A 12,545-nucleotide genomic window follows, 5' to 3' on the forward strand; every position below is an offset into this window, starting at 1 on the left:
CATAGCTATACAAAGCAACACATGTTAGATATAAGCCCTTAAGACCAGTTCTAGTGACACAATAGGGCTTGATCTTGTAATTCCTTAAACCTTATTTAATGGCAAGTTTTATGTTTAATTTAAATTGAAATATGATTTGAATTGAACATACAAATATCCTTTGGTATAATAAGGAATGGATACCATTCTTAATTGTTAAGAATAGTCGAGACGGATAATCCACAATACGTTATACTATAAATATGTTCTTGGCCATAGAGTTCCTAACTTGGATAATTAGTAACTCGCAAAGGCCGGCACATCGTCTTTCTGCTTGTTCGGTATAAGATACCGAAAGACAATATTGATGGGTCTCGTACCACTCTGTATAAGATACAGAAGGAAGACGAGTGGGTGCTCATTATAGGAACGAGTTCACTGAACGAGACTATTAATATTGAATCACATGGATTTTATCTCACGGGTCAATGATTCAATATTAACTATGGATTTGCATTAGTCCTTAGACCTAAGATGACATGAATATCTGTGTGTTAGTGGATTCGGATATCAACGATATTATATGGTTATCTTAATCAGGGATAGCCATACATATCTATGTGCCTAGTTCAGTGACACACGAGGTATGTGTGCATCAGACATGGAATCTATCACCTCGAGATATATGAGGAGGATATCTTATGTGATCCAGTAGTCACTTGACGATAAATTCTTGGCCGAGATAATATGACGACGGAATTTGGATTCCGTAGAGGTTGTGTAATATTAGTCAAGTGTGATTATTGAATTTGGTCATATGACGAGATCGAGAGATTTGACTTGCTGACCGTGATCTCACATCTTGTCAGGATATAGTATGATAGAGGGACTGTATTGCAGGGCATCGTAGTGTAAGGTTCACATTCCCGCTTCACATTAAATTGGATAATCATGACATATTGCTAGATGTCACTCATGTTTTACATTATTAATCCTTGTTGCCAATTTAATTGTGAACCCAGAAAGTCCAACCCAATAGAAATCGTTTTAAAAGAAAAAAGGGGAAAATTTAGTAATTATGGAATTACTAAATTATAAGTGCAATTATTTAATAAATAAGAGTAATTAAATAAGTAATATGATTATTTATTTAATTATTAATTTGGATTGGGCTTTTTGCTAGCACCTAAAGCCCGGCCCAATAGCACTTAGGGTTTTGGTTTTCTTGTCTATAAATATAACATAAAACCCATAATCCGATCAATCAAGTCGTTGGATCAAAAACGAAAATTTTAGAGAAAATTTTCGTATCCCTTTTTCTCTCAAGTCTATTGAAGTCTTGACGGTTTCGGGTAGACCGACTCGGCATCTCACGCGTGGGAGATATCAGGCGGGTTATCAACTACGAAATCAGATTTTGTTTTGAGATAACTTTTCATTTTGTGTCTTTGATTTAACCGTAAGATTTGAAAAACATGATACTAATAAAATCAAATTTTATTTTTTTCGCTACGTATGATCAGATCATGTTTTCTAACAGTGGTATCAAAGCCATCGTTTTTCAAATCTTTGATTTATGTGTTTGTCGGACATCAATTTTTGTGTTTTGAATCAAAAAAAATTTTGTGTATATATGATATACGTAAATAAATGTTGCTGAAAAACAAAACAAAAGTTTTTATTTAAACATAGATATGTTTGTTTAGAAGTTTTGTTGGAACGTATATAATATGTGTATGTATATGTATATGTATATATAATATATATATATATATATATATATATTTGCAGAAAGTAAAAACTGGGGAAGGGAAGTGGTGGATTTGATCCGCTGCCGCGGCACCACTGGGTGGTGCTGGCAGGCTGGTCGGTGCCACCGATCGACGTCGCTAGAAGTAGAGGCGCCGCTGGGCGGCGCCAGTTGCAGTGATCGACGTCATCAGCAGCGCCCACGGGCAACTGTTGCTGCTGGCGACAGTGGCAGCGGGAGAGGGGTGGCAGCTAGGCGGCCACCAAAAGGGAAGCCACCGCCTGGGGAGGTGGTGTGCGGGTGCACAGCGCGGGCATAGCCCGCGGCCGCCTAAGGCGGCATGCGCCAGCACAATGCGGGCTGGGCCCGCTTCCCCTTTGCTGGGCCGCGGGCCTGGCCTGAGCAGGCGGCCTTGGCCGCGTTCGTGAGCCGGGCCCTTGGCCCAGCCACGCGCCTCGGGCACGCGGCCGCGCGCGCGCAAGACGCGCGTTGCAACGCGCGTGTGACCTATCTCCCTCATTCCAATTTTTTTTATTTTGATTTATTTTAAATATTTTTAGCAAATTAGAAAAAAAAATTACTTTTTAAAGCACTTAAGGTATAAATGTTATACACATGTCCGACAATCATATAAATTTTATAATATGCTTTTAATTGTTAAATAGCTTGCTGTGAATGCCTTGTCACATATCAATATTGGTCATGGACTTAGGACACTACATAAATTATGTATATGTTGTGTGGATGTATGGATTGTTTTATTTGATGGCCTGCGTGCCGAGATTTGCCGGTTTTGGATAACGGTTGTAAAATTAATTGTTTAATTTTATTTTTACTTTTATTTTATTGTAAAAATAGTTTATAGTAAATGTAAAAGCGAGGATTCAATCGATGGAGGCACGACGTGGAATAAAGTCATCAAAGGTGAAACAATTGAAGAAACGAAGACCCTATGTAAACGGGTTATACTTGTAATAGTTATAAGCAGTTTTCTTTGTATGCACCCACGTATGCAACACACGTTTCCAATGGCTGGAATCGTGCCTAGAATGCATGTTTGAGTCCATGACCATATCGACTACTTTATGCAATGTTTATTTTACATAGTTGATGTATGATGATTAAAACGTTGCATGTGTAAAGTGAAACCTAAAAATTAGATCGAAAATCTCCCATATTTATAAAATTAAATTGTAACCGGTTAGACCTTAAGAGTTAAGACAATTTAATCGGGGCTCTCCATCACGGTAGAGATTAACACATTTTGATTCGTGTGTTGACCGGCTATGGATACATAGGGGTTGCGCATTGGTTAAAATGTTTTTAATTTCTATTTATCATTTGATGAGATGAGGATGCACAAATATTGAGACCCAAGAACCTATTATGTGAGGGGATTGATATTCAACTGTGCAGACTTGTCAGCGTGATGGTATAATTTAACCATGTTCAATTGCCAAGAATCTATTATGTGAGGTACATTGGACTGGGAGCTAAAATAATATTTGGGTCGTACATGAGATGTATTAGACAAGAGTTGTCCACTTATTGAATTTGTTATTCCAAGAATCTATTATGTGAGGAATAATAAGTTTGATAAGAATCCAAATACCCATTGGAATTCATGCCAACGTGAATTCGCATTTTCCTTTATTGGGAGTAAGGAATTTGAAAAACTTAGTGGGAGGCACTGTTTGATTTAAAGACCAAAATCAAATAGTTAAGGAAAACAAGATATCTAATAATCTATTTATTTTCTGCAGATACATCAAATGGCTTCATTGCACCCACTTACAAGGAATCTTGACAAGCACCAATTAACTGGACCAAATTTCAATGATTAGCTCTTAAACTTGAAACTGATTTTGAACTTGGAAAAAATTACTTATGTATTGGATGCTCCTGTACCCGTGCCTACTAATGATGATGGAGGGGAAAGTGTTCCTCAAAACATTACTCAAGAGGAGCAAGATACTCTTACCAAGTGGCGAGATGATGATCTCACTGCTAGGAGTTATATGCTTGTTTCAATGAGTAGTGAATTACAGCATCAACATGCGAATATGCCTGATGCGTACTCTATCATCACACGCCTACAAGAGTTGTATGGTGAACAAAGTCGGAATGCTAGATATGATATATTTAAGGCACTATTTAGGGCAAAGATGTCTCCGGGAGGATTAGTGGGAGAACACGTTCTCAAAATGATCTCCTTGTTAGAGAAGTTGAAGGGTTTGGGGGATGAGTTGAATCCTCACCTCCAAATTGATTTGATCCTTCAATATTTGCCAGATTCGTATGGAAATTTCATATCGAATTTCTATATGAATAAAATAGAGTGTACTTCGGCTGAGTTAATGAACATGCTTATTACGGCACAAAGCAATATGAAATCGGGTACTGTGATGGTTGTTACCTCTTCCAGTAAGACTAGAAAGGGGAAAGGCAAGAAAAAGGCCACGCAAGTACCACAGGGGGCCAAGACAATAAGTAAGAAGAAGGGCAAACCTGTTGCCAAAGGAAAGTGTTTCCACTGTGGTAAGGACGGGCACTGAAAGAGGAACTGCAAAGATTATCTCAGTTCCTTGAAGAAGGAAGCGGAAGGTATGATGATAGTTCATGAGTATTTTTCCATTGCTCATTGTTCTACTTTATGGATTCTAGATTCTGGAGCGACAACTCATGTTTGTGCTTCTATACAGAATCTGGAGCAAAGTAGAAGGCTCGCAAAAGATGAGATCGTGCTGAAGGCGGCAAACGGGGCAAGAGTTGCAACCACGACTATTGGCACTGTTACTTTATCTTTATTGGATGGACATAGTTTAGTTTTAAACAATTGTTTATGTGTACCTGGAGCTTTTAAGAACATTATTTCTATTTTTGCTTTAGTGAAAGAGAATTATGAATTTTCTTTTAAAAATAATGTTTGTGAGATTTATTTTAGAAATAAATTGATTGCTTATGGTAATTTTGTCAATGGTCTTTACATTTTGAATGTAACTGTTGATGATGATAAACATCTGCGTGTATTGAATAATAAGAAGAGACAAAGGGATAACCCAAATCTCAAAATTTTGTGGCATCAACGATTGGGTCATATTGGGAATGAAAGAATCACTAAGTTGGAGAAAGATTGGCTTCTTGGCCCATTGGGTTCTGAACCTTATCCAACATGTGAATGTTGCATCCTAGGCAAAATGACCAAATCACCCTTTGTTGGATAAGGGGTTAGAGTTACAGAATTGTTGGGACTTATACATTCTGATGTATGTGGGCCAATTAATGTAATGGCCCGAGGGGGTTATCAATACTTTATAACTTTTACAAATGATATGTCTAGTTATGGATATGTTTATCTCATGAGACATAAATATGAATCTTTTGAGATATTCAAAGATTTTAAAGCTGAAGTAGAAAATCAAACTGGTAAAAGGATAAAAGCCTTACGATCAGATCGTGGAGGCGAATATCTAAGTCACGAGTTTGAAGATTTTCTTAAAGTCTCGAGTATTATTTCACAACACACTCCACCAGGAATGCCTCAACTGAACGGGGTTTCAGAAAGGAGGAATCGAACTCTATTAGATATGGTCTGAAGCATGTTAAGTTATTCTGACTTACTATTGTTCCTATGGGGTCATGCCCTTCTTACTGCAATATACCTTCTAAATAGAGTACCTTCCAAGTCAATTCCTACAACACCACATGAGATATGATTTGGTAGGAAACCAAGTCTTAAACATGTTAAGATTTGGGGATGTACAGCTTTTGTGAAAAAGTTTAAATTAGAAAAACTTGAGACTCGATCTTTAAAGGGTAGTTTCATAGGTTATCCTAAGGATACCTTAGGATACGAATTCTATATTCCTGAGCTGCAACAAGTAGTTGTTAGCATAAATGTCATTTTTCTTAAAAATGAGTTTATTCAAGAAGGTGGAACAAAAAAGAAAATAGAACTTGGTGAAGAGTTCGCCGAACCTGAATCTATCCCACAAGATGTCCAATTACCAAGTGAAGAGCCAATGTCGAGTCTTGCACCTCCTAATAGGAGGAGTGAGAGGATACCTCGGCCACCTGAGAGATATGGTTTCCTAAGTGAACAAGAGTTGTTCGTAGTAGGAGACCATGATCACTCAGATGACCCTACCACTTACTGAGAGGCGATGTTAGACATCGACTCACAAAGATGGCTAGAGGCTATGAAATCTGAAATGGATTCCATGTATTCAAACCAAGTCTGGACTCTTGTAGATCCACCAAAAGGTATAGTACCTATTGGATGTAAATAGGTCTTCAAGAAGAAGATAGGTTTGGATGGAAAGGTAGAGACCTACAAAGCAAGACTAGTGGCAAAAGGTTATCGTCAAAGGCAAGGTGTTGATTATGAGGAAACCTTTTCTCCAGTTGTCATGCTTAAATCCATTAGGATTCTACTAGCCATTGCCGCTCATTATGATTATGAGATTTGGCAAATGGATGTGAAGACAGCTTTTCTAAATGGTTATATAGATCAGGAAATCTATATGGAACAACCTGAAGGCTTCACACCCAAGGATCAAACAGGGAAGGTATGCAAGCTTAAGAGATCCATTTATGGTCTTAAGCAAGCATCCAGGAGTTGGAACATTCGTTTTGATAATGAAGCCAAATTGTTTGAGTTCATTCAAAACGTTGATGAGCCCTGTGTATACAAAAAGGTTAGTGGGAGCGCGATTACGTTTTTGGTCTTATATGTTGATGATATCCTACTCATTGGGAATGATGTAGGATTGCTATCAAAAATAAAAACATGGTTGTCAAGTACGTTCTCCATGAAAGATTTGGGAGAAGCTACCTACATTCTCGGCATTCGGATCTATAGGGATAAAACCAAGAGATTGATAGGGCTCTCCCAAACCAAGTACATAGAAAGAGTGTTGAAGAGGTTCAACATAGAGGATTCCAAGAGAGGCCTGCTGCCCTTTAGACATGGAATCCACCTCTCTCGGGATATGTGTCCCAAAAAACAAGGAGAGAGAGATCACATGTCTAGGATTCCTTATGCTTCGGCAATAGGAAGCCTAATGTATGCAATGTTTGTACTAGGTCTGATATCGCTCATACTGTAAGTGTTAGAAGCAGATATCAGTCTAATCCAGGTGAGCAACACTGGATTGCTGTTAAGAACATCCTTAAGTACTTGAGAATGACTAAGGATTTGATTCTTACATATGGAACGGGAGAACTTAAAGTGGAAGGTTACACAGATTCTGATTTCCAATCAGATGTTGATGATAGAAAGTCGATCTCTGGCTATGTGTTTACTTACAATGGTGGAGTATTCAGTTGGAAAAGTTCCAAACAAGATACTACTGCCGATTCTGCTATAGAGGCCGAGTATATCGCGGCATCCGATGCTGCGAAGGAAGCCGTCTGGATCAAGAAGTTTGTGACAGAACTTGGAGTGGTTCCCGCAATAAAGTCTACCGTGCCCTTGTTTTGCGACAACAATGGGGCCATAGCGCTAGCCAAGGAACCAAGGTCTCACCAAAAGTCCAAACACATTGAGAGACGCTTCCACCTTATTCGAGAGATTATTGGCAGAGGAGATGTCAATGTGCAGAGAGTAGATACATCAGAGAATGCAACAAATCCACTTACTAAGGCTATGAACCAGAAGCAACTAGATTCTCATCTAGATAGATGGGGTATGAGATACCATTTAGAATGGTCTTAGGGCTAGTGGGAGATTGTTAGATATAAGCCCTTAAGACCAGTTCTAGTGACACAATAGGGCTTGATCTTGTAATTCCTTAAACCTTATTTAATGGCTAAATTGCAATATGATTTGAATTGAACATACAAATATCCTTTGGTATAATAAGAAGTGGATACCATTCTTAATTGTTAAGAATAGTCGAGACGGATAATCCACAATACTTTATACTATAAATATGTTCCTGGCCATAGAGTTCCTAACTTGGATAATTAGTAACTCGCAAAGGCTGGCACATCGTCTTCCTCCTTGTTTGGTATAAGATACTGAAAGACAAGATTAGTGGGTCTCGTACCACTCTGTATAAGATACAGAAGGAAGACGAGTGGGTGCTCGTTATAGGAACGAGTTCACTGAATGGGACTATTAATATTGAATCACATGGGTTTTATCTCACGGGTCAATGATTCAATATTAACTACGGATTTGCATTAGTCCTTAAACCTGAGATGACATGGAATTCTGTGTGTTAGTGGATTAGGATATCAACGATATTATATGGTTATCCTAATCAGGGATAGTCGTATGTATCTATGTGCCTAGTTCAGTGATACACGAGGTATGTGTGCATCAGACATGGAATATATCACCTCGAGATATACGAGGAGGATATCTTATGCGATCTAGTAGTCATTTGACGATAAATCCTTAGCCGAGGTAATATGACGACAAAATTTGAATTCCGTAGAGGTTGTGTCATATTAGTCAAGTGTGATTATTGGATTTGGTCATATGACGAGATCGAGAGATTTGACTTGCTGATCGTGATCTCATATCTCGTCGGGATATAGTATGATAGAGGGACTGTATTGCAGGGCACCGTAGTGTAAGGTTCACATTCCCGCTTCACATTAAATTGGATAATCATGACATATTGCTAGATGACACTCATGTTTTACGAGAATTAATAATTGATTAATTCTCGTTGCCAATTTAATTGTGAACTCAGAAAGTCCCATCCAATGGAAATCGTTTTAAAAGAAAAAAGGGGTAAATTTAGTAATTATGGAATTACTAAATTATAAGTGCAATTATTTAATAAATAAGAATAATTAAATAAGTAATATGATTATTTATTTAATTATTAATTTGGATTGGGCTTTTTGCTAGCTCCTAAAGCCCGGCCCAATAGCACTTAGGGTTTAGGTTTTCTTGTCTATAAATATAACATAAAACCCATAATCCAATCAATCAAGTCGTTGGATCAAAAACGAAAATTTTAGAGAAAATTTTCGTATCCCTTTTTCTCTCAAGTCTATTGAAGTCTTGACGGTTTCGGGTGGACTGACTCGGCATCTCACGCGTGGGAGATATCAGGCGGGTTATCAACTACGAAATCAAATTTCGTTTCAAGGTAACTTTTCGTTTTGTGTCTTTGATTTAATCGTAAGATTTGAAAAACGTGATACCAATAAAATCAGATTTTATTTTTTCTGCTGCGTATGATCAAATCATGTTTTCTAACTGCACAAACTTCACTAAGAGACACCTGAACCTTCCCGTGAAGTAGAGTCGTCTCAAGAAATTCAAACGCCTCGGGAAGGGATCCCAACAGCATCAAAAGCCAAATCCTTATCTTTGAACATTTCATCCAAATTCATCAAATCAGCTACCAACTGATTAAAGGTAGTGATATGATCATTTATCGTGGTACTAGGAACATAAGTAAAGTGGAACAGTCTCTTTTTCATGTAGAGCTTATTCTGACCACTTTTCTTAAAAAATTTCTCCTCCAATGCCTTCCATAATATACCGGCAGAATTTTCCTTCAAGAATGCATACTTCTGCTCTCTAAACAGGCATGATCGAATTATACCACACGTCAATCAATTAATAGTCTTCCAATCTTTTTCTTCAACATCTTCTGGTTTTTTTTCTTCAATGGCGATGTCTAGACCTTACTGGAAAATAACGTCTAGAACCTCACATTGCCACATGCCGAAATGACCCGAGCCGTTAAACACCTCCACTGCAATTCTTATATTCGCCAGATTCCTCGCCCAAGTGGACAAAGAAGAAGCTCCCGATGTGGATTGTTCTGAACTCTTTTCGCCTTCCATCTTCTATATTCAATAGTTATCAAAGCAGAACAATACAAGAAAACCTTTTCTGATGTGGAAGATCAGACACAGCTGCAACCACAGAGCATACTAAGAAAAAACTTGGCCAAAAAAGGATCTTTTCTGATGTGGAAGATTAGACTCAACTGCAACCACAGAGCATACTAAGAACTTTGGGCTCTGATACCAATTGTTGGGAAAATTGGGCAATTTTCCCCAAAATCAAAAGCACCAAAATAATACCCTACAAAAACTATTAAATATAAAAATAAATAGAACACTAGAAAATTAACGAGGTTCGACCAATATGGCCTACGTCCTCGGACACCACCAAATCTTCACTAATATCACAGAGAGAAAATACAAAGTGTGTAATAAGAGAATACACACACAAATGAAGGATACAAGTGCAATAAGTGCAAACTTGTTGGGATGCAGATAACAAAAGGGGAGGGGGCATTAAATAATGCCAAATGGGACCTCCCTCCCACTGCCCAACTGATGTGGGATATGGGAGGGAGCCAAAAGCCAACACAAGGGTCAGGCAATAGATTTGGGATTTTGATAGATCGAACCTCAATGTGTAATCTTATATCCTGAAAGGGTTGATGAAGCTACTTTGTCATCATAAATAACACATCTATTATTTTAATAACGAATCATGTTACTTGTACATCATTTTTGTATAGCTTATACTACATAAAGGGGTATTATGACCAAAATATCCCTTACCTCCATACATCTTCATACGCCTTATGAGAGACTTCTTTATCATTAATACATCTTTGTGTAGTCTAAGATCCATATAAAGATATATCAATAACATTTTCTTTAATAACAAGAGTTTTCATTGTACGTACCAAAAGTGATATGGAATATAAGAAGTCATTATATATATAGCCTTATATCTTTAATCCTGGTCTTAGCATCAGGTTGTCTTCATTAACTCAAGTAAAATTTCCTATAATTCTGGCTTTCTGTCTAGCTGTGATTGATGACTCTGCAAAATTTCCTAATGTTGAAAGCTTCCTCCAATCTAAGGCATCGCTAATGGACCAAATTCCCAGCTGCCTCACCATTTTTTATCATTACAAAAAGATAGGTGCTTCAACCACATTTTCTAATTTAGATTGCGGGAAACTAACTTGTGACTTTTTTTTTTTTCATTTTCTCATTCAGAACACTGTTCTTTGCTAAGTCCATGAAGATAACACTATTTGGAACAGAGTTAGAAAGTGACATTTTAAATGTCTCCCAAAAATCCGATAGTGTACTAAGAAGTCATAGACCCTGAATCTCATCATCAAATTTAATTCCCATACCAAACAGTTGATTGAACAATCATTGAAACGCATTCAAGTGATTCGTATTTCAAATTAGTCATCATCTTGATCAAGAACAACTTATTATGATTTTCGACCTTTCGAGCATACAATTGCTCTAGCTTCAACCACAAAGAACGAGCATAAGTCTCACTATTAACATAATTCAATACATTATCATCCATCCATTGCCTAATCAATCTACACACTTGGCGATGTAGCAAAGCCCATTCAACGTTAGATTTACCAACGGGTTTCTCTTTGGCAAACACTAGTAAATAATAATCTTTCACAGAGAAAATCCTTCATCTTACCTTTCCATAAATGATAATTTGTACCATTCAAACTAATCATTCGATTAGTATTTGTTTTCATAGTTTAACACAAGCAAACAGAAAACCTGAACCAAAGTTCTGATCCCACTTTGTTGGGTTCAATATACCCAATCCCTAACTTGTGAAAACCTATAAGGAAATAAAGCAACCAGTCAAGTACCAACTGCAATCACAAAAAGTAAAGGAGACAACCAATTTACATGAAAAACCCCTTCAATATGAGGAGTAAAAACCACGGGATCAAAGTTCACCCAAAATTTCACTAATATTATAAAATTTAGGTTACAAAATCTTCTTAACAATCACAAGATGCAAGAGACAAATCACAAAATCAAACTTGTCTCAAATCAATGAAATGACAAATGAGTTATAAAAGAACAGGCCGAACCACAAGGCAGTACGAAAATGACTCGATTTCCAAGAATCCTAGCCTTTAAATCAAATCTTCACCATTCTGATCCTAGAACCACAAGTCTCGAGCGTACCCTCCAAATTTCAACTCAATCAGATCATAAAACACCGTCTGATCGTTTGTTTGATCACAACTGCATAGGTAGAAAGAGAAATCCTAGTTGAACCACAAAATAGTACAAAAATAGGTTCGATTCCCAAGAATCCTAGCATCTAAATCAGATCTTAACTGTTTAAGCTCAATCGGAGCACAAAACATGGTCAAAACGTCAATTTTATCACAACTGCATATCATAGATGGAAATTCGAATTTCTCCCGAAACTTTGCCCTTTTCCTTCCATTTTTCCTTCTGTTTTTCTCACCTATTATGCACGACTTTTATAGCCTAAGAGGCACAAAAAAACCCTAATCTCATTAAGATTATTTTAGGTCCACGAGATAAAAATATTAGTGAAAAAGATTAGACCATCCTTTTAAAAATACTCAACCATTACTGTATCGTTCTCCAACTAGGATGGAAGCCCAACCCAACAGTTGCCATCTATGTGGATAATGAGTATGGAAGGAATGGAATATTTGCATTAGGTTATGAGCTTGGGAAGAAAATGTTAAAAATTTCCTTTAAATTTCCGTTGCCTACTGATTTTGACACTGACAGTATAACAGGTGTGCTGAATAAGTTCAAATTGCTTGGAACCCGTGTTTATGTTGTTCATGTCAATCCAGACCCAAAATTGAGAATCTTTAACATTGCCCAAAAACTTTCGGCTAGAAATTGTGTGTGACTTGGAACGGATTGGCTTTCTGCTACACTAGATACACCCTCCCCAGTGGATCATACTTCATTGAAAATCCTTGAAGGTGTATTTTGGTTCCATCAACATGCTCCAAAAACCACCTAGAAAAAGGCCCTTGTGTCTCGATGGAGAAAG

At 37.4% G+C, this 12,545-nt stretch overlaps 1 protein-coding gene across 1 annotated transcript; it reads left to right on the forward strand.

Annotated features, from left to right (window-relative positions):
• The first annotated feature begins 3,792 nt into the window (after window positions 1-3,792).
• On the forward strand, window positions 3,793-4,284 carry LOC127791722 (uncharacterized). Its single transcript, XM_052321700.1, has one exon. The coding sequence runs from the start codon at window positions 3,793-3,795 to the stop codon at window positions 4,282-4,284; it is 492 nt and encodes a 163-aa protein (XP_052177660.1).
• Window positions 4,285-12,545: the final 8,261 nt, after the last annotated feature.

The sequence above is a fragment of the Diospyros lotus genome, chromosome 15 (assembly GCF_014633365.1).
Source record: "Diospyros lotus cultivar Yz01 chromosome 15, ASM1463336v1, whole genome shotgun sequence".
Lineage (NCBI taxonomy): Eukaryota > Viridiplantae > Streptophyta > Magnoliopsida > Ericales > Ebenaceae > Diospyros > Diospyros lotus.

Excerpts from the sequence above, each read along its gene's own strand:
- LOC127791722 (XM_052321700.1), top strand. The coding sequence starts at position 3,793 with ATGCCTGATGCGTACTCTATCATCACACGCCTACAAGAGTTGTATGGT.